The sequence below is a fragment of the Bufo gargarizans genome, chromosome 5, assembly GCF_014858855.1.
Source record: "Bufo gargarizans isolate SCDJY-AF-19 chromosome 5, ASM1485885v1, whole genome shotgun sequence".
In the NCBI taxonomy this organism is placed as follows: domain Eukaryota; kingdom Metazoa; phylum Chordata; class Amphibia; order Anura; family Bufonidae; genus Bufo; species Bufo gargarizans.
Genome location: NC_058084.1, coordinates 488,860,302 through 488,880,904, shown reverse-complemented (window position 1 = coordinate 488,880,904; position 20,603 = coordinate 488,860,302). Strand labels below are relative to the sequence as shown.

Sequence of the window (20,603 nt, the reverse complement as noted above, 5' to 3'; positions counted from 1 at the left end):
CTGCTGCAGCTCTCTCCCTACCACAGCTTAGGAGCATGTCCTTTCTGCTGCAGCTCTCTCCCTACCACAGCTCAGGGAGTGTGTGTCTTTTCTGCTGTAGCTCTCTCACTACCACAGCTCAAGAGGTGTGTCCTTTCTGCTACAGCTCTTTCCCTATCACAGCTTAGGAGGTGTGCCCTTTCTGCTGCAGCCCTCTCCCTATCACAGATCAGAGGGTGCTGTCCTTTCTGCTTCAGCTCTCTCTCTGTAATTGTCACAGCGTCTAACAGCAGATACAGCTGGTGGCAGTTGAAGGATGGAACTGAGCATGTGCGACCACCTCTGAAAAGGTGAAAAAAACAGCAGGTGGCGCTATACAGATAGAACTTAGTAACTAAACTAAATTTTTTATTACATACAAAAATATTCAGGTGCTGGCTTGAAAATGTTGAATATTTTCTTGGAACAACCCATTTAACTCTTTTCTACAATAAACCCTAATGGTTGTTACCATTAATAATAGCTACATTGGGGCAGGAACGTTAACACCTGTTGAAAATGCAGCAAAAGTTGATCAGGTATAAAATAACTAAGTAATGGAAATCTGAGTATTTTACCTGGGAAAAAATCTTCTAGGGCAGTGGTCTCCAACTAGTGTCTTCCAGGTGTTGTAAAGCTACAGATCCCAGTAGGCTCTGGCAGCCTTTGGCTATCAAGGCCTGCTGGGAGTTGTAGCTTCACAACAGCTGGAAGGCACTGGTTGCTGTTCACTGCTCTTTGACATACATTTTGTATTAGGCTATATGAGATATACAGCATATATATATATATTTTATAGGGGGAGCAGTTTTTATGAAAATAACATTTTTGAATTCCATCAATACATAACAAATATCAATTCTGATGGCACTGTGAATTCATCTTACCAAAGTAGTCTGAGGGTCCCAGTCGGCCCACTTCCACATACTCTTCATTGTCTGATCTACGCTGCAGAACAGATGCTGTGCCCTGCGAGAAAAAACACGTAAAAAACGCTTCAACTAAGATGATGAGGATAGGTATAGGCATATGTCAAGTACCATCTGACTAAAGTATGAGCATATCCTGACTAAAGGTTGAAAGTAGAGATCTACAGAATCTAGCGGGCATGAAATAAGATGCAGTCTGGCTTAGAGTAAAGTAAAACTGGCTGACGGAGCAAGACTGGTATTTTTTGTATCGGAGACCGGATCGGAGACCCTTAAATACAAACCGAACTGCAAGAAGCTTTAAAGTTTTTTGGACTTTGGTATTGAATAGGGATGAGCGAATCGACTTCGGATGAAGCATCCAAAGTCGATTTGCTCATCCCTAGTATTGAAGGACACTTTTGAGAATAAGACGGGTAGACAACAAAGCAAATGGGGTCCTTTCTGAAATGAACATGGTTCTTCCAAAAATGACCAAATTATCTTTTTTTTCCAGGCATATTACGTGAAGAACCAGAAAGAAGATGGATGGAAATGATGATGGATGTGACAGAGCCTAATAGTAGACAGGACTTCCACCATTCATAGAATTCCAGGAGTCATAACCAATACGAATGCCCATTAGAAGTAGAACAATTATGTCCAATGAAAAGCTTATAGACTCAATTTGTCAATGCTGAGAGGTTTGGAGCAAGGACAGGGTCAACATGTTATTACAAAAGATAGACAAAAAACCTTTAAGGAGTTGGCCACTGTCTGGCTAAGGTTGAACAATGCGTAGGAAGCGAGCTGTGAAAGCGTGGCCAACTCCCCATTCCATGCTGTGCAAGACATTCTGGAGATAGGAGCAGGTCCTAGATATGAGACCTATGCCTGTTTGCATATCCTGAGGATGGATGTGTCATACAATCCCGTGGAACTCCTGTAGACAAGCCTACTAACGCTCTCCCAAAAATGCACTGGAAAGTTGCTCGATAGCCGGGTTATAGCTTCTTGTATCTTCCTGCACATATTTATACTGGAGTGCTACAAAGACTTGTGAATGTGGCTCCAGCTAGGCTGGGTATGGGCATCCGAAAACTCACAGCTATGTCTTTCTGGCACTGATGTGTAAGCAGAAAGCCCTTGTGAGATCACACAGTCAGGAGGCCGAGCATTAAAATATTCACACGTTCCATTAAATACTGGAACTAGCAACTGCACAGTGGTTTTACAGCACAACACGCCTGTTATTTACACCCACGTGCAGTAGTGGCGTACAGATGCGTCCTTCCTTAGGGTACGACAACACGGTCAGGTTTACTGATGTAGTTTTGGAAGTCAAAATCAGGAGTATAAAAGGACAGATACAACTTCTCCTCTTTTTTTTTTATTTACTCCTGGTTTTAGCTTCTTAAACTGCATCAGTAAACCTGAACGCAGGGGGTGGACTAGCCCTAGAACCTAAAGGAATTTTTTTCAAGTGGGCCGATGCCCATAGGGCCACCTGAGCCCTCCTCACTGCCGCTGGCCAGGTACATATTACTGGGGGCACTATAGGGGTCATTATTAGGGTCATTATTAGAGGAAGTCCAAGCAGAATGCTGAAGGTAGGGCTGGTTTGGTGTTGTGGCCCTCTGCTCCATATCTATGTTAGAGACAATTGGAGAAGAAGGACAGAACATGGCAGCTATTGATGGCCACCACAAAGGGACAGCTAATGGGGAGGTTTTTTTGTGCTGCACTATGTATGGTATTACTGATCTACTTGTGTTGCTCCGTCTTCTGTCAGTTTAGATCCACCTACAACATTGGGACCACTTTTAGGTTATCCTCCAGGGCTTTAAAGGGAACCTGTCACCGGGATTTTGTGTATAGAGCTGAGGACATGGGTTGCTAGATGGCCGCTAGCACATCCGCAATACCCAGTCCCCATAGCTCTGTGTGCTTTTATTGTGGAGAAAAAACTATTTGATACATATGCAAATTAACCTGAGATGAGTCCTGTCCCTGACACATCTCACGTACAGGACTCATCTCAGGTTAATTTGCATATGTATCAAATCGTTTTTTGTACACAATAAAAGCACGCAGAGCTATGGGGACTGGGTATTGCGGATGTGCTAGCGGCCATCTAGCAACCCATGTCCTCAGCTCTATACACAAAATCCCGGTGACAGGTTCCCTTTAAGTTCCCAGTCCGCCCCTGCCTGAAGGTTTGGCCGTACCCTTAGCATTCATCTTCACTGGAGATATCCCAGGATGAGTGGTGTGAGATGACCATCTGTGAGATAAAGCTGTGGCCAGTTGTTTATGCTAAAGGTGCCTGTGTAAGAATGTATTGAATGTGTGTCACTGGAAATACCTAAAGAAATTTAAAAAATAAGCGTGGACAGATCTGTACATAGTAGTATGCTTGGAGAAAGGTGCATGTCGACCACGTTCAACCAGGGAAGGTTGTGGAGGAGGAGACTTAAAATCTCAAAACTTATTTTCTCCCCTAATAATCCAGTCAAAATTCCTTACCAGCCTGTTAGACCCAGCTCCTGAGATGACTATTAGGGTGCCCTCACACGTTGTGGAATTTTCCACCAGAAATTCCGCAACATCATGACTCCCCCATGTTATCCTATGGGGCTGAAAATTGTCTATCCCCGTGTTGTGTTCCGCTGCAGAATTTACATTCATTTCCTTCATGAGAATCTCCCCAGTTCAATGGGAAACTGATTCTGCAGTAGAAAATGCAGCGTAAAAATCTGCAACAAATTTACAGGAAATCTGCACCATAATTCACACCACAAAATCTGCAACTTTGTCAAAATCTGTACCTGTGGATTTTCTGGCGGAAAATTCCACCATGTGTGAATGCACCCTTACACAGCTTACCAACATACCTTTGATCGGAGCATGTTATGGGCAAAATATCTGCCCATGTGAAAGGAACCGAAATAAATTTATCGAGCACCTACTAGCAGTATCAACACTATTACACCAGGCAGGCTTCTAGAGAATAAAAGCTGATGGCACTGGGAGGGGGTCAGATGATGGCATTGGGGGGGCTGATGAGTTTTCATAAAGGAAAACATTCTTTTAATTTGTTTTTTCTTACTCGATTTTTTCGTACTCAATTAATCGTTGCACTTTGTTTAAACTGATGATCTATCCCCCGGGACCCCCTGCCGATCAGATGTTTAAGAAGGCAGTGGCGCTCCAGCAGCGGCGCGGCCTTCTCACTGTTTACCGCTGGCCGAGTGACGTCACGACTTGTATCAACTGGCCTGGGCGGGGCTAAGCTCCATTCAAGGGAAAGGAGCTTAGCTGCACCCAGGCCAGTGATACTAGTCGTGACGTCACTGGGCCAGCGATAAACAGTGAGAAGGCCGCGCCGCTGCTGGAGCGCCACTGCCTTCTCAAACAGCTGATCGGCAGGGGTCCCGGGTGTCGGACCCCTGCCGATCAGATGATAAATCATCAGTTAAAACAAAGTGCAGAACCCCTTTAATCTTTCCACATAACTGAGATTCTCCTTGTCTTTTATCAGTTTTGTTGTCCTTCCTTTGTGCTTTTTCCAACTACAGGGCATCCTTTTTACGAACTGGTGCCCAGTGAACTGCACCTTTGAGACCAGGATGTACTAATGCTTTGTGCTCATACCTTATCAGTTCCTTCATTTTTAAAGCCGCTACAGTATCCTGCTGGCTTTAGAAGTAGCTGATTGACATTGTATTGCTACAGTACGGGAATCTACCTGCTAAAGTTGGAACATGCATCGTATAGATAACATTTTTTAGGTATTTAAAGGAGTTGTTCGGGTTCAGAACTGAACCTGGACATATCTCCATTTTCACTCAGGCAGCCCCCCTGATATAAGCATCGGAGGTGTTTGTTTATATTTTTAACACTGCTAGGCGGAGGCTTCCACCTAGCAGTGTTGCCAATGATGTCACCAGCACTGATGGGTGGGCTTTACAGGCTAGGAAGCCGCGGCCTCCACTTAGCTTTACCCAAGGAGAGCCTGGTACATCACCGGATCTCCAGAAAAAGCCCATGCCCTGTGCGATTCAGTGCAGGGCAAAGGAGAGCATCGGAGCATGAAATGGTCCAATGCTCATATTAGGGGGGCTGCCTGTGTGAAAATAGGGATATGTCAGGGTTCAGACTTGTGTGTTGTAGTACAAGGCCCACAGTGTCTTTTTCTAAGGAGAGATTCATTTTCATCACAATGAAGATTGACATCAGCCTTTTATGTTACCCCTTTAATGAAGGGTCAGGAGTCACTGCCCTTCTTGACTTAGGGTTCGGCTACACGGACTGAAAAGACACGCAACTTTTTTTGTAATGATAGTCAATGGTGTCACAATGCAACAAGCTGCATCCATCCAAGTCATATTTTTTTCACACTGTTGCGTCACAGTCCTTTTTGTTAGAAGCGTTCCCCAATAATACGCCATCACAGGGGGTCATTTTACTGGGACCTTCCGTGATCAGCTATAATCTGGGAGGTCACATGGCAGTAAATGTTCCATTCCCCCACAGTGCCACCACAGGATAAATGAGGAATTACACAGTTCCTATAGAAATCATGTTTGGTGATGAGAGGGGGCGCCAGGTCCTCCAGAGTAAGAGATACTCTTTGCAGCTACTCTGGCTAATAGTTGAGGGTCCTGAACAGTGGACCCCATCTAAGAACTCACAACTGATTTTTTTTATTATACCAGACAAACCCTATAACTAAACTACATAAAAAATGTGTACAAGGTGAATCACACCACTTCATTTCAAGGTCCTTGTGACTTGTATAACTGAAAACCTCTTTATATGTGAACACCCCAAGCCGCCATGCCCAATCTCATTATCTTTTGGCTGTCCCTTTTTGTCATTTCCTTAACCCTAGCAGACCAGTGGGCAATACACTACAAATACACAGTGCTTCCACATGCTTGTACTGTATGGTGCCTTACCAGCTGCAAAGTGGTATACCAAATATATGCCCATGGCACCAGGATGTGCTCCACTGAATCTTATCTCTACTTACAGAATTCAACTGGACCCATTATACACTTAAGCCACCTAACCCTCAGTGCCACTGGTAAGCACTGGTGTGGTATACATAGAGTATATGGAAGGTTGGTAGCTCCTCAGTCAGTCTCTTATTTTACACATGGTGGGGTTCTGAATTCTAGATCAGGCCTTAGTGTGTTTGAATGTCTGACTTAAGAACGTTACAGCATGACCTGACCATGCGGACTATGGCAAACAAGAGAACACAAAGGCTTATAGGGTAAGTATGCTCAGGTAAGTTATTGGTGGATGAGAAAAAGATGCACATCTTATTTTGTTGTGGAACACACCAAGCATTGGGGTGGTCACTAAAGGCTGGTGTTGCCAATGTCATCCAATTCCTCACTGAATTGGGGGCCAACCCTTAGTAAAAAAATAAACTGGGTTCAGTGGTTGAAAGAACTTCCAATCGCTATTAATTGGACATCTTCTGGGGAAAACGCAACCCACAGCCTAGGCCTTTATAGTTGGCGCGCAAACCTGCGGCGCGTTTCTGACGGCTGGATAACTGGAGCTTCGTAGCATCCAGACACATCCACATCCTCACACTCCGAAACGCGTTGTCATAGGGCATTTTACTAATAAAGAAGTCCCACCGACAAAAACATCTCGGTCGTGTTTGAACCAGAAGATGTCCAATTAACAGCAACTTGGAAGTCCTTTCAACTGCTGAACCCAACTTAGTGAAGGCTGTGAGGGCATGTTGGGAATTGTAGTTTTACAACTGCTGTGGAGAGCCACAGACATAGGAGTAACTTGAAGGTCCTTTGAAAAATCTGTGCTTTCTATACTACTGGTGTCTTCTTATGTGGTAGATTGGTCTTTGGGACTTCTCAGGCTCCTGGGCCTGGTAGTGGCTGATACTTCTGCACCCCCTTGAGCTCCGTGCCTGGCCGCATCTTGGAGACCACTGATCTAAGAGGTTGTTTGAAGAAAATTAACTATGTACTAGTGGCTCAGCAAGGAAAGAATATGAAACCATATTTTCCAGTTGCCAAGTATATGGACAATAGCTTAACAGCCCGGCTTCCTACTCCTCGTACATTGTGTATTGTCTGTTACAATGGCTATGTTTCTCTTGGATGTAATATAACACCGCGAAATCCTCTGTTATTAATCCTCCCTAGCTGAGACTGATAATGAAAGGGTTACCTTGTATTGTACTTTTCGCTATACCATGGGAAGGTCAGGCCACAGGTTACCTGCAGGTGTCTCGTGTATAAAGCTTCATTCTAAAGGTTGTTGGCATGCATCAAAGAGCCAGCTATGGACTTGTGTGGGAAAACAATCAACTCAGCGTCTATTCCAAAGCCAGGTTTTACAGTTAGTGTGCCAACTTCAGAGCCCTGTGGCGCCGTGCCAGGCCTGTCCTCCTATTCCTCCTTCAGACACATCCATAGGCAAGCCAGGAAAAAAAATGTTGCATTTTAAGAATTCCTTCCCCGCACAAAGCTGGTCATTATCTCCCTATTCTCATCAGCCAAGCCAAAAATGTCTTCAGAGTCAACGTAAAAAAGCAAATATAATGGATTTTTTACCCCCGAAATGCTGTGTCTGTGATAAGACGTGAACAAAACAGAGTCACCAAGGGAATAATCATGTCTCGAGAAATAGAGAACTCTCTAATACCAGGTTGCTCCAAGAAAAGAGTAAGGAAGTATAAGCAGGAAAGTAGGAAATAAGAAACCAAAGTCATGAGCTGATGCCGCACAATAATACAGCAGCGTAAAAAACAAGAAGGGCCCCCACAGCAAAGATCAAAATGGGCCACCCCATCATGGTGCCAGGTCTGGGCACCAGAAAAGAGCTACTTGGTTCTCCTTGTAACATGTAGGCTGTCTAACAATAGAGCAGAAAAGTTTGCAACTGTGACAAAAAAACGGAGCGTGTGGATGAGATCTGTCAAAATGCCCGAAAATCCGTGAAGGCAAATGCGTAGCTATTCAGTCATGTGGCGGACACAGCCTTAAAGGTGTTTGCCGAGATATTTTCAATGATTAACTATCCTCTGGTTAGGTCATCAGTATCTGCTCAGTGGGGGGTCCAACACCCGAGACCCCCGCTAATCAGATGTTTGAGAAGGCACCGGCATTTGCAGTAGCGCCGTGGCCTTCTCGCAACTTTCCATAGGCCATGTGATTTCACGTTCATTGGTCACATGGTCTACTCCAGGGATGCCCAACCTGCGGCCCTCCAGCTGTTGTAAAACTACAACTCCCACCATGCCCTGCTGTAGGCTGTGCAGACATGCTGGAAGTTGTAGTTTTGCAACAGCTGGAGGCCTGCAGGTTGGGCATCCCTGGTATAGGCGCATCGCAGCGAATGGGACTGAGCTGCGATACCAAGCACAGCCACTATACAATGTACGGCGCAGTGCTTGGTGATCCGAGAGGAGGCTGCAGCGCTACTGCAAGAGCCGGTGCCTTCTTAAACAGCTTATCAGTGGGGGTCCTGGGTGTCGGACCCCACTGATCAGATACTGGTGACCTATCCAGAGGATAAGTCATCAGTAAAAATATCTCAGAAAACCCTTTTAAGTGACCCTGCTGGAAACGACTGTCGGACTTTCTGGATTATCAGGAGAAAAATTGATGGAATTTCACGGTATTCTTTATTAGTTCAAAAAATTGTTTAGGGTGTTTTTGAGTTGGTAGTAGGACCACGGTGCTCCTGGTATTGCCTGGGCCACGTGTGCGCCTTTGATCTCCTGCCTTGAATAGACACTGAGGACAATACAAGGCTATGGGGTTAAATGCACCTTTAATGGTCATGTCAATCTCCTGTAAAAAAAAACTACCTGCGTGTCGCCCCCTGACAGCAGGAGCTGCGGCTTGTGAGGCCAGCAATTTAGAGCTTCCTTCTTGACAGCATTTGTCTTGCTAATTAATAATTAATCATTCTGCGTGTTTTAAGGAGATTATCAGTGTGATAGCAGAGTGTGCCTAAGGCCGTGCCTTCATTAATCAGGACAGAAAATACTTGTGTGTGTGTGTATATCCTGCTTGGCGCGGGCAGTGCCGAGGGGTCCTCTCCAGGTTACGGAATTACATGGGATGCAGTAAACAACCACACAATGTAACTGTTCGCAAGGCTATAAACTTTTTATGGGCAGATTCTGCCATGAGATGCAGACAGCTGATCGGCCAAGTGCGTGTAACAAATGGGCTTTATTCAGAAGAAGTTGCGTCCCCGGGGGATAGGCCTGTGGGGGAATCCTTATTAGAAAAAAACCACAGCATGCTGATTTTCTGCTGTGAACATGGAGACACACATAATTACACTAGCTTGCTTCATTTGCCAGACTGAAAAACAAATACATAGTAACGCGACTTCTTCGGGCCCCGTGCCATGCTCTTAAAACGCATCAACAGTGTTAAAGGGCATCTGTCAGCAGTTTTGTACCTATGAAACTGGCTGACCTGTTACATGGTCACTTGGCAGCTGAAGGCATCTGTGTTGGTCCCATTTTCATATGTGCCCGCATTGCTGAGAAAAATGATGTTTTAATATATGCAAATTAGCCTCTAGGAGCAATGGGGGCGTTGTCATTACACCTAGAGGATCTGCTCTCTCTCTGCAACTGTCACACCCTCTCCACAGGGCCTGGCAGTGTAAATGTGACAATACCTGGCTCTGTCAATCAAAGTGCTGAGGGAGCAGCAGTTGCAGAGAGAGCAGAGCCTCCAGGTGTAACGGCAACGCCCCCATTGCTCCTAGAGGCTCATTTGCATATATTAAAACATAATTTTTCTCAGCAATGCGGGCACATATGAACATGGGACCAACACAGATGCCTTCAGCTGCCAAGCGCACATGGAACAGGTCAGCCAGTGTCATAGGTATAAATCTGCTGACAGATGCCCTTGGGGGCTTGATTTTTTGCCTATTTCACTGGTCTGCCACACAGAACACATACAGCCATTAATACCGTGCATGTCTAAGATCAAAACGGCTGCCAATAGCTGACAATCTGTGCTATAATCAGAAATATTTGCTAAAAGGAGGCCATCTTGTACATTAAAGGAATTGTCTGGTTTGCTTCCTTAGAATACATGGACAGCTCACTGGTTTCAGTGTAATACTTAATCTCTCCTGTGGTGGTGCTGTAGTCAAACTGAATACTTCTTGATTTCCATACACATGGTGGAAGGTCTGGGCTTTGGACATGGCTTGAAAAACGTTACCGGGTTTCTCTGACCCATGTAGACACATAGCATAGTTTTAAAAGGAACCTGTCAGGAGATTCACGCTGCCCATCTACAGATAGCTATGTTCACACAGCGGCGTTTCAGAGTAAATATGGTTTAACCCTCGTAGCAACATCTGCCATAAGTTTGTACATGTATGGCGGATATATCCGCAGGGACTAAATGGAGCAAGCTCAGAGGTTGAGCCCCCTCCATATTGCTGGCTGTGTTATATAGCTGATTTCGTGCCACAGTCCCCAAGATTGAAGGCAAATCTGATCCAAGCTGCTTAACTCCTTTAGGTACCACAGTCAATAGTCCATCTGTCCTCCAAATGGACCTTCCTCAACGCAGTGCGAGGGGCTGAGGGGTTTTCATGGCAGTCAGAAATCTAGTGAAGGCCTTCAAGGCTGCAATCTTAGTACTCCCATCAAAATATCATGCTATTTATCCCACATGGTGACCGCCATAAAACAAAAAACCACAATGCCAGAATCAACTGTTTTTGGTCACCTCTCTACCAAAAAGTGCAATAAATTGTGATTAAAAAATGCATGTATGCCAAAATGGTACTGATCAGGGATGAGCGAATCGATTCTAACGAATCAATTTGTCTCATGAGCAAGAGTTCTTTATCTGCGAGGAGGCCAGCCCGGACAATCTCACACCTGCGCAGCCGCTCCAAGTAGAGGCGCAAGCGCAGAGGCTCCGCTTCCACTACTTGAAGTGCATGAACAGTCTCTGCTCCGGAAGCAGTTTCTCTGTGCTTGCACCGCTACTTGGAGCAGTGGGACAGGTGTGAGAATGTCAGGGCCGGGCAAGACGCGCGGACAGTCCCTAAGAGGTGAAGAGGTTAGAATCAATTTGCTCATCCCTAGTACCAATAAAAACACCCCTTTTTTCAACTCATCTTTACTGCATAGTGAACCCCATATAAATCAAATCAGAAAATAATAGCGGAATCACATTTCTGTTTAGAACGCTCCCCCCCACAAATCATTTTTTGACGTTTCTCAATAGATTATCTCGTCCATTCAATGGTGCAATTAGAAAATGCAAGTCGCCCTGCAAAAAACAAGCCCTCATACTACTAAGTTGGTGGAAAAACAAACAATTATGAAACATTAAAGTGACTGTGTCCTCAAGGGGCTTAAAACGCGTCAGCAACATTGACAAGACATTGATAATAATCTGCCCGATTCTTCATGGTCTTCTTCCTACCTAGCTCAAGGTGACTGACAGGTCTCTTCCTATGGGAAAGAGGAAACCCTGTCAATCAAGCCGTCCGAGGTGGGCAGGAGCCATCCCATGAACTATTCTCCCCCCTTCCCGGAGTAGCCTTTTCAATTAAAACATAGCAGTCTGTTAAAAGGGAACCTGTGTGGTTTGAGAAACATCAATCTCCGGACAGGTTCCCTTTAAAAATGTAAAAATATCCAAATCCATTGTGGACTCGTGGTGATCAATGTATGAACAGAAAAGTTAGATAATTTCCACTTTGCTACCCGACAATGTCTCACAGCCCCAACCTTTGCTGCATTTTGGATGGGGGCCGTATTTCACTGTACACCTGCGGTAGGCTAGGTACTACACCTCTGTACTCAGTAATGTTTTTTCATAAATGTCAATGGACAATTTCCATTGACGAGTATTACGTGTAAAAATCATACAAACCATACATACAATTAAAATATCTCTAAAGCTGGCTGATTAATATCTAGTTGTACTATGTTGAGGCCGTTTATGGTTGAGTACTTGACATTGATGTCTTTGCAGATCTGTCAATCACCAAATAAATAACTTACTTCCTAGCGCTGAACCATTGAACGAGATGTAAGGAGCAGAAATATAGTAAAAATAAAACACAAATCGTCTACACTGTCCACGGCTTTGTTGGGGACCGTACATCTGTCGGGGGTTGCAGCCTGCCAGAATGTGATTCTTTATGACAAGAACCATTGCATGGCTCTTAAAAGTTTTTCCTATTTGTGCCAGGAAGCTCATATGGGATAATAGCGTGACCCTGGGCTCGGATACATTCCACATCTGTCCAGTCTGGGAAAGAAGGAGCTGCTTGTGTGAACTTCACTGAGAAATCAGATCTAGAACTGTATGAAATTTCCTCACCCCTCTCGGTTCTTGCAGGTTTTAAACACTTACGTAGGACTAATTGTAGGCAGAAAGAAGTAAAAAAAAGAGTGAATGCTGATGGATCTATCTGGATATAGAATGTCTGATCCATATGGCCTTGTACCCATAGGTCTACTGCAGGAATGAAGAAGGTGTCCTACGTACACTTGTTGTAATGGTATTCTACAGTGGTCCCCAAAATCAAAATGGGACATCCTGGTGCTGATTCCTAACAATAAATCAGGTCACCCCAGCCTCCAAAATTGTCACTTAAACTAAAGGGTGGTGTGGACCTTTCACCCTAGTAATTGGATTGGCTTTAGAAAAGTCCATACGATAGGTGGATAGCGTTGGTCTGAGCCAGGGCCTCTCTTCAGATGGGTCCCAGCTTGGAGTGGTGACGAACACATGGAGCATGGTCTTCCCACAGCCTGATCTTGCAGGATTAGTTCCATCTTTATCATGCTGTGCTTCTGCAGTGCTCTGACCATAGAGCCTAATGATTAGACAGCGGCAAAGCAATGGTATGGCAGCTGCCACGGAGCAGAGCTGGTCTGTGACCCTCTGGTCCTTCAAGTACTGGGGAGCACGATCAGGGGACCAGTGTGATTCATGGCATGTAAGCCATGTTTTGATGTCAAAAACTGATTACAGGTCCTCTTAAAAAGTCCATGGGGCAAATTTACAGATCTGGTGAAGATTTCAACTATAATTTACACCACTTTCCTACATTATTTCCTAAATTATGATAAATGTTTTTGGCTGAAGAGGACCCAAACCACTTTTTTTTATTTATTTTTTTACTTACGTGGGACACATATGGAATCCTCTATATATTTCCAATCGTTTAAAAAAAAAAAAAAGGGCCGTGTGACCGATAAAGAACCACTACGTAAAAAATGTTCCTGCTCTGGCGGACCTATTGCATCCATACATTACATGGACTGCCAAGTATGTAGCCAGACGTGGCTTTCCCAGTGAACCTGGGGTGCAGGGAAGCCAGGCCCAAAGTGAAAACCTGCTTCCAGTGCCTCCACTGGAGAACATCTTTACTCTAAAAGGCGATCACAAATATTCTAGCAGCTATTAAATGGAATCTGTCACCAGGTTTATGGTGTCCTAACTAAGGACAAAATATACTAGTGACAGATCCCCTTAGCAAAATGCTGGGTCACGTTCTTTATTCGGCCCGGCCGTTCTGCCAAAAGCTTGTATTGAATAGCGTCAGCACATGCCGATGAGTCCTCAAATTCATGAGCTCCTGGTTTCCCCGCTCACCTGCTGCTGATTCAGATGAAAAAAAAAACCTGTCAATCAGAGGCAGGCGTGCGGGGAGAGCCGTGAGCTCATGAATATGGGGACTCATTGGCGTGGGCTGGCTTTGTTAGGATTTAAAAGTGAAGGCGACCGAAAACCGGTGACAGATTCCCTTTTAATGGAATCCATCACCAGGTTTATGCTGCTCGCGAATACGAGGTACGAGGACTCCACGTTTGGCTGGCACTGCACCTGATAAAGTTTAATTTTGGGGAGAAAAAAGTAAATGGGACCCACTATAATAAAGGTTTCTGTCAGTACTTTACACTGCCCTCAGATGGGGCAGCAGAAACCTGGTGGTGTATTCTATTTCCAACAGCAGTGATGAAGGAAAGATCATAGTCTAAAGCATAACTAGAAGCTCTTGGAACCTGACACACACCAATCAACTATCTCCGGTTGGGAATTGACAATCTATTGTGTATGGGAATGTTCCAACCCTCCCCCAACAGATGATGTCGGGAAAGAGAACGATGGGGGGAACTGAATTTCAGCACCTGATCTTTTTGTTCTCCTGCTGTGTCAGGCAGCGGCTTTCGTCTTTCCGCATTAAAAACTTATACAAGCTTGGCTGAACCCAGCGTGTATGTTTATGGGGAGTCGGGAGGCATATAGCTATCAGACATACGGGCACCTTAAAACGATTGGTTCAAGAAAAAAAAAAAATCAACGTTGCAAAACGAATCCGGACCGATTCGTTCTCTATGGGGCCGGAAGAGATGCGGACAGCACACAGTGTGCTGTCCGCATCCGCATTTCTGGAGTGCGGCCCCGATCTTCCGGTCCGCGGCTTCCGAAATAAATAGAATATGTCCTATTCTATAGCACCCCCATAGGCAGTTTTGTGGGGGTGCCGACCGAGTGTATTGCGGATCTGCAATACACTACGGACATGTGAATGGACCCTAACTGGGGGCCAACAGAACACTAACACTGAGCCATCCGATTTTATTCTTTTCAGGTGCCGAGCCGCCGATTTCCCAACTTCTTTTCTGTCATCCAAGATGGCCGCACTGCTTCTCAGACTACAGTGTGCATCCTGCTTGTCCAGCTTATGTGAGCAGTGGACTACCTAACGTCTTGGACTTCTATCTTGAGCAACACAACAGAAGCCTGAGAATTGGCGGATCTGCAACTGAAATGATGAAAAGGAGGGCACCAGGTAAGTATTCTGTTCGCTTCTCAGTCAATGTGAATTTTTTTTCTTAAGGCTCCAAGGCCCAGGTTTCTTAAAGGGGTTGTCCGGGTTCAGAGCTGAACGCAGAGATACCTACAATTTCACCCAGGCAGTCCTTCTGTTATGAGCATTGGAGCATTTTATGCTCTTCTTTTCCCTGCGCTAAATCGCACAGGGCAAAGGTATTTTATGGAGTTCTGGTGACATACCGGGCTCTCCATAAGGACTGATAGGCGGAGGCTTCCACCCAGCAGTGAACCCGGTGACGACACAGCACTAATGGCGGGCTTTAGCGCTGCCCTAGCCTGTAAAACAGCCGGTGACGTCACTGGGAACACTGCTGGGTGGAGGCTTTCATGTTATTATAAACAAAAAAGCGCAGCGCAGGGCAAGGGAGAGCATCGGAGCATGAAATGCTCTCATGCTCATATCAGAGGGGCTGCCTGGGTGAAAATGGGGGTATGTCGGGATTCAGCTCTGAACCCGGACAACCCCTTTAAGGCTCCAAGGCCCAGGTACTGTATGACTACAACTTCTGCAACCTCTTTGCTTCATTGTAATCCTATATGGTGAGAACTAGTGTTGCTTGAGCACACTTCTATCGAAGTACCTTGTCTGTAGCATTGACCACCTACTGAAACACTACTGAAATACCGCTCTGATTTGAGGAAAAATCCATATATGTCATGTTCAAATAAATAATCTCTGCCTGAAATAAATATTACATTTTACACTCTGACTGATGTTCCTGCCAAGTCCGCGCGTACAAAAGGAAGCTGAAGGAATCCAACGTTCTTCCCTGACATTGTCAGACCACCTTCCCACGACGCCCTGTACGCGAATGGTCCTCAAGACATTTAATCTTCGTTCAAAACGCAGGATTCCACCGAGGATGAACCCTGGAGACTCCCGCTTCTTTTTATACAGAAGTCTGCAAGCGATTAGCTTCACAAAGACTCATGATCTAAGAATTCTCTTGTATCAACATCTTCCCGCAAGCTCCAACATGTTTCTTATTATGAATTCAACTGCTATGAGATCATCTTTATCAGGTACTCAGGTCATTTTCTTGATCAAAAATCTGCTCACATTGATCGTTGACTTTCGCCGCTCTGCAAAGGACGTACAAGTGTTCGCAGATTTCTTTCCTCCCCGCTAACACAGGCGCCTCATCAAGAGATAAAGCAGCGTGGAAAATTGGCAACGTACATAAAAAGTTACCAACTTTTTTTTTAATGGAACAGCTGTTGGAATTTGGAGCCATGCCACATCAGTGCTTTCTTTGCCAGCCTGTGTTGCTCTTATATCCATGGAAATGGGGTGGATCGCGAGAACATGTAAAGTTGGTGAGGGAATGGTTCCTCTAAAACCTGGCACTACCTGCCAAATCACATCATAATCATTCATACTGCGGCCATTAATTCTGGAGAGTCCCCCGCCCCAAGACAATCCATCGCTTGGAACGGTTTGAGAAGAAAAGACTACCCTAGGCTATGTACACAAGTCTTAGTCATTTCTATATTAATAGCAGTAGACAACCGCAGCGGTTGGAAGTGTGCACCTTATAACCAAAGAGCTGATTCAAGGGCTTCCTACGCCATATGGCGGATTTTCATTAAACCCACATCCTTGTAATCTAGTGAAACATATAACAGATAATCAGCTGGCGTGTTGGCATGACAATAAACCGCAAGTGTATTTATGTCCTCTGTATCATGCTTATGACAATAATCCCCTATTATTTTATATTATCTGGTATAATAAAAGCCAAAAATACACCTACAATAACCACTGGGACACAGTCATATACCACAAGTCTATACAGACTCCTAATAGGCTACATAGTAGAAATATCATCTCGCCAAACCCTGAGATACACAAAAAAATGTCAGGTTGGTGCTTGACTCCTGCACAGGAACATCTCCGATTCTAATGATTTCTCTGTGTATATGGCTCTGACATGAATATTTAATGTTAATTTCATCGTATTTCCAGCAACCAAAAAACATCAGAACTATGATGTCATTACTGGAGGAGTAAGTAATATCAGGATGACTGATTGATATATCAACGGGCAGGACTCGTGAGAAGTCCATGTGATTGCACTAACCTGATCACGTTTGATCGAGGTTTGTAATATATTCCTATAGGGATTCATGAAATTGCATGTTTAGATGTGACTTCATGACACCTTTAAGCTAAATTTGACAACCTCAGATTGCAACTTACCAACATTTTAATATGAAACTTCGAGACAATTTGAGAGTTTAGAAGAAGAGATTAGAGCTCAGGGTGGTTTGATGGCCAAGTCGTAATATGAGGACTTCATGGCCAACCATGACATCTCCCCAACGACATCTCTATAATGTTCAACAGACTCTGCATTAATCAATAGTACAGTGAGTGTCACTTGTGTCTGGCATGTTTTAGCAGATTTGCTCTGTACATGCTGAATGTATAGTTTGCAGATCTCTCAGTCATTTTGGATGGAGACGAGTTGCCTTTCACTGCACACAGAAAGTAGAGGAGAAGCTGCTTAAAGAGGTTGTCTGACTTCAGAAAATAGCATTTATTATGTAGAGAAAGTGAATACAAGGCAATTACTAATGTATTGTGATTGTCCATATTACCTCCTTTGCTGGCTGGGTCACGTTTCCATGGTTATGACCACCCTGCAATCCATCAGTGGTGGTCGTGCTTTCACACTATAGGAAAAAGAGCTGGCCTCTCTGGTGACTGGGACTATGAGAGCACACTATGGCAGTGACACATTTGGAGAGATCCCCTACGTTTGGTCTCTAGCTGGCAACTGCTGTGGGATTTTTGGATCCTACAAGGACTGTAAGATCACATTTGATATTTTTATATCAGAATTAGCAGCATTAGAAGCCCTTCAAAGATAGTTGGCCTACTGTCAGCACCAATCCTCTCCTGCTGAAAAGAGTTTTCTCTGGCACAGGGCTCCCTGGCATGCAGAAGACTTCACAGCTTATCCAACCTGTAGTAAAACTTAATGACACTGGTGTATGAGGTGCTGTCCTCGGGTTACTCTTGTGATGGACAATGAAATAAAAAGAGCTATGTATACACTGACCTCAGTAATGATGAAGAAGTCATCTCCGGGGTCTCCCTGAACCACTATTTTTTCTCCATCTTCAAATTGAACAGGTTCTAGTGCATCGGCCACAGTCAGACGCTCCCATTTATCCAGGGATTCTGCAAGACAAGTAAGAAACAAAGATGACTTTTGGATTACAGTACATTCCAGACCCCAACAGACTGAAAGGCATTATAGATGTGGCCTACAACCTGTGCAAGCTAGGAGTTGTAGCTTTGCAAGAGCTGAAGAACTAAGGTTGAAGACTACAGCATCATATGATCGAGTCTATCATAATACACAATGATGATGCACAGGGGTGGACTGGCCATAGACCCTACAGGGAAACTTCTTGGTGGGCCATTAATTGTCCAGGGAGTTGCCTGAGCCCTCTTCATGATTCCAACCTGATGCTCCTAGTTTTAATTGCCGTCCAGTACTTATGTACCCCGATCATCATACACATGTGGTCTCCTGACCCAACACAAAGGGGCAGCTCTGAGGGAAGTATTTTGTGCAGCACTGTGGTATTTGGTTCTGCTGGGGTGGTATCGTGTGTTTCACTATGGTATTGTTGTCCCCACGACTTGAGTTGTCCCTGCCTACTTCTGAAGGCCTTGCCTCCTGTCAATTTGGACCAGCCTACAACGTGGGGCCACTTTTAGTTTTTTTTCCAGGGCCACTTCAAGTTCCTAGTCTGATGATGGATCAAGCAGCAACATTTTAGGTGAAGCTTTTTAAGTAAGGAAGTGCTGGTTAGAAGAAAATGTCTCAGGAGAACCAATAGGCCGGGTCAAGATGCAGTGGCTAATTTTTGCCATGGATTTTGCCAGAAATGTGCATGAATTCCGCCATGTCAGGACCTGGCCTACAGAAATTCGAGCCCTGGCTCCATGGTGATTTTGTGGATACCCATTATTGCACACTGTGAAAACCTGTGGGGATTAAATTTGTAAGTGCATTTGATGTCGAAACCTCACATCTGAAAAATGCAGCAGTGTTGGCGGCAGGCTTGGGATTTCATGCTCCCCGTAAGGTTCTTCAAAAAAGTGCTACCATACTAAAAGAGGTATTTTACTGTATGAGGACTTGGCAAGTCATGGCAAGCAAATCAGAAAGTTTTCAGCAGAGTAACTGTCCCTGGCATACAGTCAACAGTCCTGGAGCCGAAAGTTTGTGCTGGAAGACGGACCATTTGCCATACTTAATGCGATTTTTTAAGGAGTTTCCCTTTTCACTACTGCAGCTGTTCAGAAGGAAAATTATAAGTTAATTATCACCTCTTGCTTGTTTTGAGAATTGTTCAATAAGGGTTGATCATGGGAACATGCATGAAAGGCATTCTGGAAAAAAAAGGATCTTTTTTTTGTCCATGGGCTGTGTCTGGTATTGCAGTTTGAAAAAACCTACAAAAAAACTTCTGTGTCTACAGACTAAATCCAAGCCCACCGGAAAAAAAAAGGAAATCCAAATATCATAACAGAAACAACCGGTGGAACCATATCATATTAATATACTATATATATAAAGATCAGGAGAAAAATAAAAAAAAGTTGGAAAAAGATACAACGAAAAGTGAGGGGCAAAACCTCACTGAATAGCCACGTCCACCATATGCCCCGCAATATGATGTAATAATGCCAAACATACAGCTATATTAAAATCCCTATATGAATCCTGGATGGTGCTGAGAATCATTAAGCTTCTATTGAGCAGAGAGTGCAATACGTCTCTACTGAACAGAGAGTGCAATACGTCTCTACTGAGCAGAGAGTGCAATACGTCTCTACTGAGCAGAGAGTGCAATACGTCTCTACTGAGCAGAGAGTGCAATACGTCTCTACTGAACAGAGAGTGCAATACGTCTCTACTGAACAGAGAGTGCAATACGTCTCTACTGAGCAGAGTGCAATACGTCTCTACTGAGCAGAGAGTGCAATACGTCTCTACTGAACAGAGAGTGCAATACGTCTCTACTGAGCAGAGAGTGCAATACGTCTCTACTGAGCAGAGAGTGCAATACGTCTCTACTGAGCAGAGAGTGCAATACGTCTCTACTGAACAGAGAGTGCAATACGTCTCTACTGAGCAGAGTGCAATACGTCTCTACTGAGCAGAGAGTGCAATACGTCTCTACTGAACAGAGAGTGCAATACGTCTCTACTGAGCAGAGAGTGCAATACGTCTCTACTGAGCAGAGAGTGCAATACGTCTCTACTGAGCAGAGAGTGCAATACGTCTCTACTGAGCAGAGAGTGCAATACGTCTCTACTGAGCAGAGAGTGCAATACGTCTCTACTGAGCAGAGAGTGCAATACGTCTCTACTGAGCAGAGAGTGCAATACGTCTCTACTGAGCAGAGAGTGCAATACGTCTCTACTGAGCAGAGAGTGCAATACGTCTCTACTGAGCAGAGAGTGCAATACGTCTCTACTGAACAGAGAGTGCAATACGTCTCTACTGAACAGAGAGTGCAATACGTCTCTACTGAACAGAGTGTGCAATACGTCTCTACTGAGCAGAGAGTGCAATACGTCTCTACTGAGCAGAGAGTGCAATACGTCTCTACTGAGCAGAGAGTGCAATACGTCTCTACTGAGCAGAGAGTGCAATACGTCTCTACTGAGCAGAGAGTGCAATACGTCTCTACTGAGCAGAGAGTGCAATACGTCTCTACTGAGCAGAGAGTGCAATACGTCTCTACTGAG

The 20,603-nt window shown here is 44.6% G+C and overlaps 1 protein-coding gene across 2 annotated transcripts in view; it reads right to left on the bottom strand.

Moving 5' to 3' along the window:
- PRKAR1B (protein kinase cAMP-dependent type I regulatory subunit beta) overlaps positions 1–20,603 on the bottom strand; it is a 152,719-nt gene that overhangs the window by 5,290 nt on the left and 126,826 nt on the right. For both annotated transcript variants that reach the window (XM_044293110.1, XM_044293111.1), the window contains exons 9-10: positions 17,893–18,014; positions 906–987 (exon numbers count right to left, since the gene is read on the bottom strand). In XM_044293110.1, coding sequence (XP_044149045.1) covers positions 906–987; positions 17,893–18,014 — 204 coding nt within the window. The remainder of the gene's footprint in view (positions 1–905; positions 988–17,892; positions 18,015–20,603) is intronic.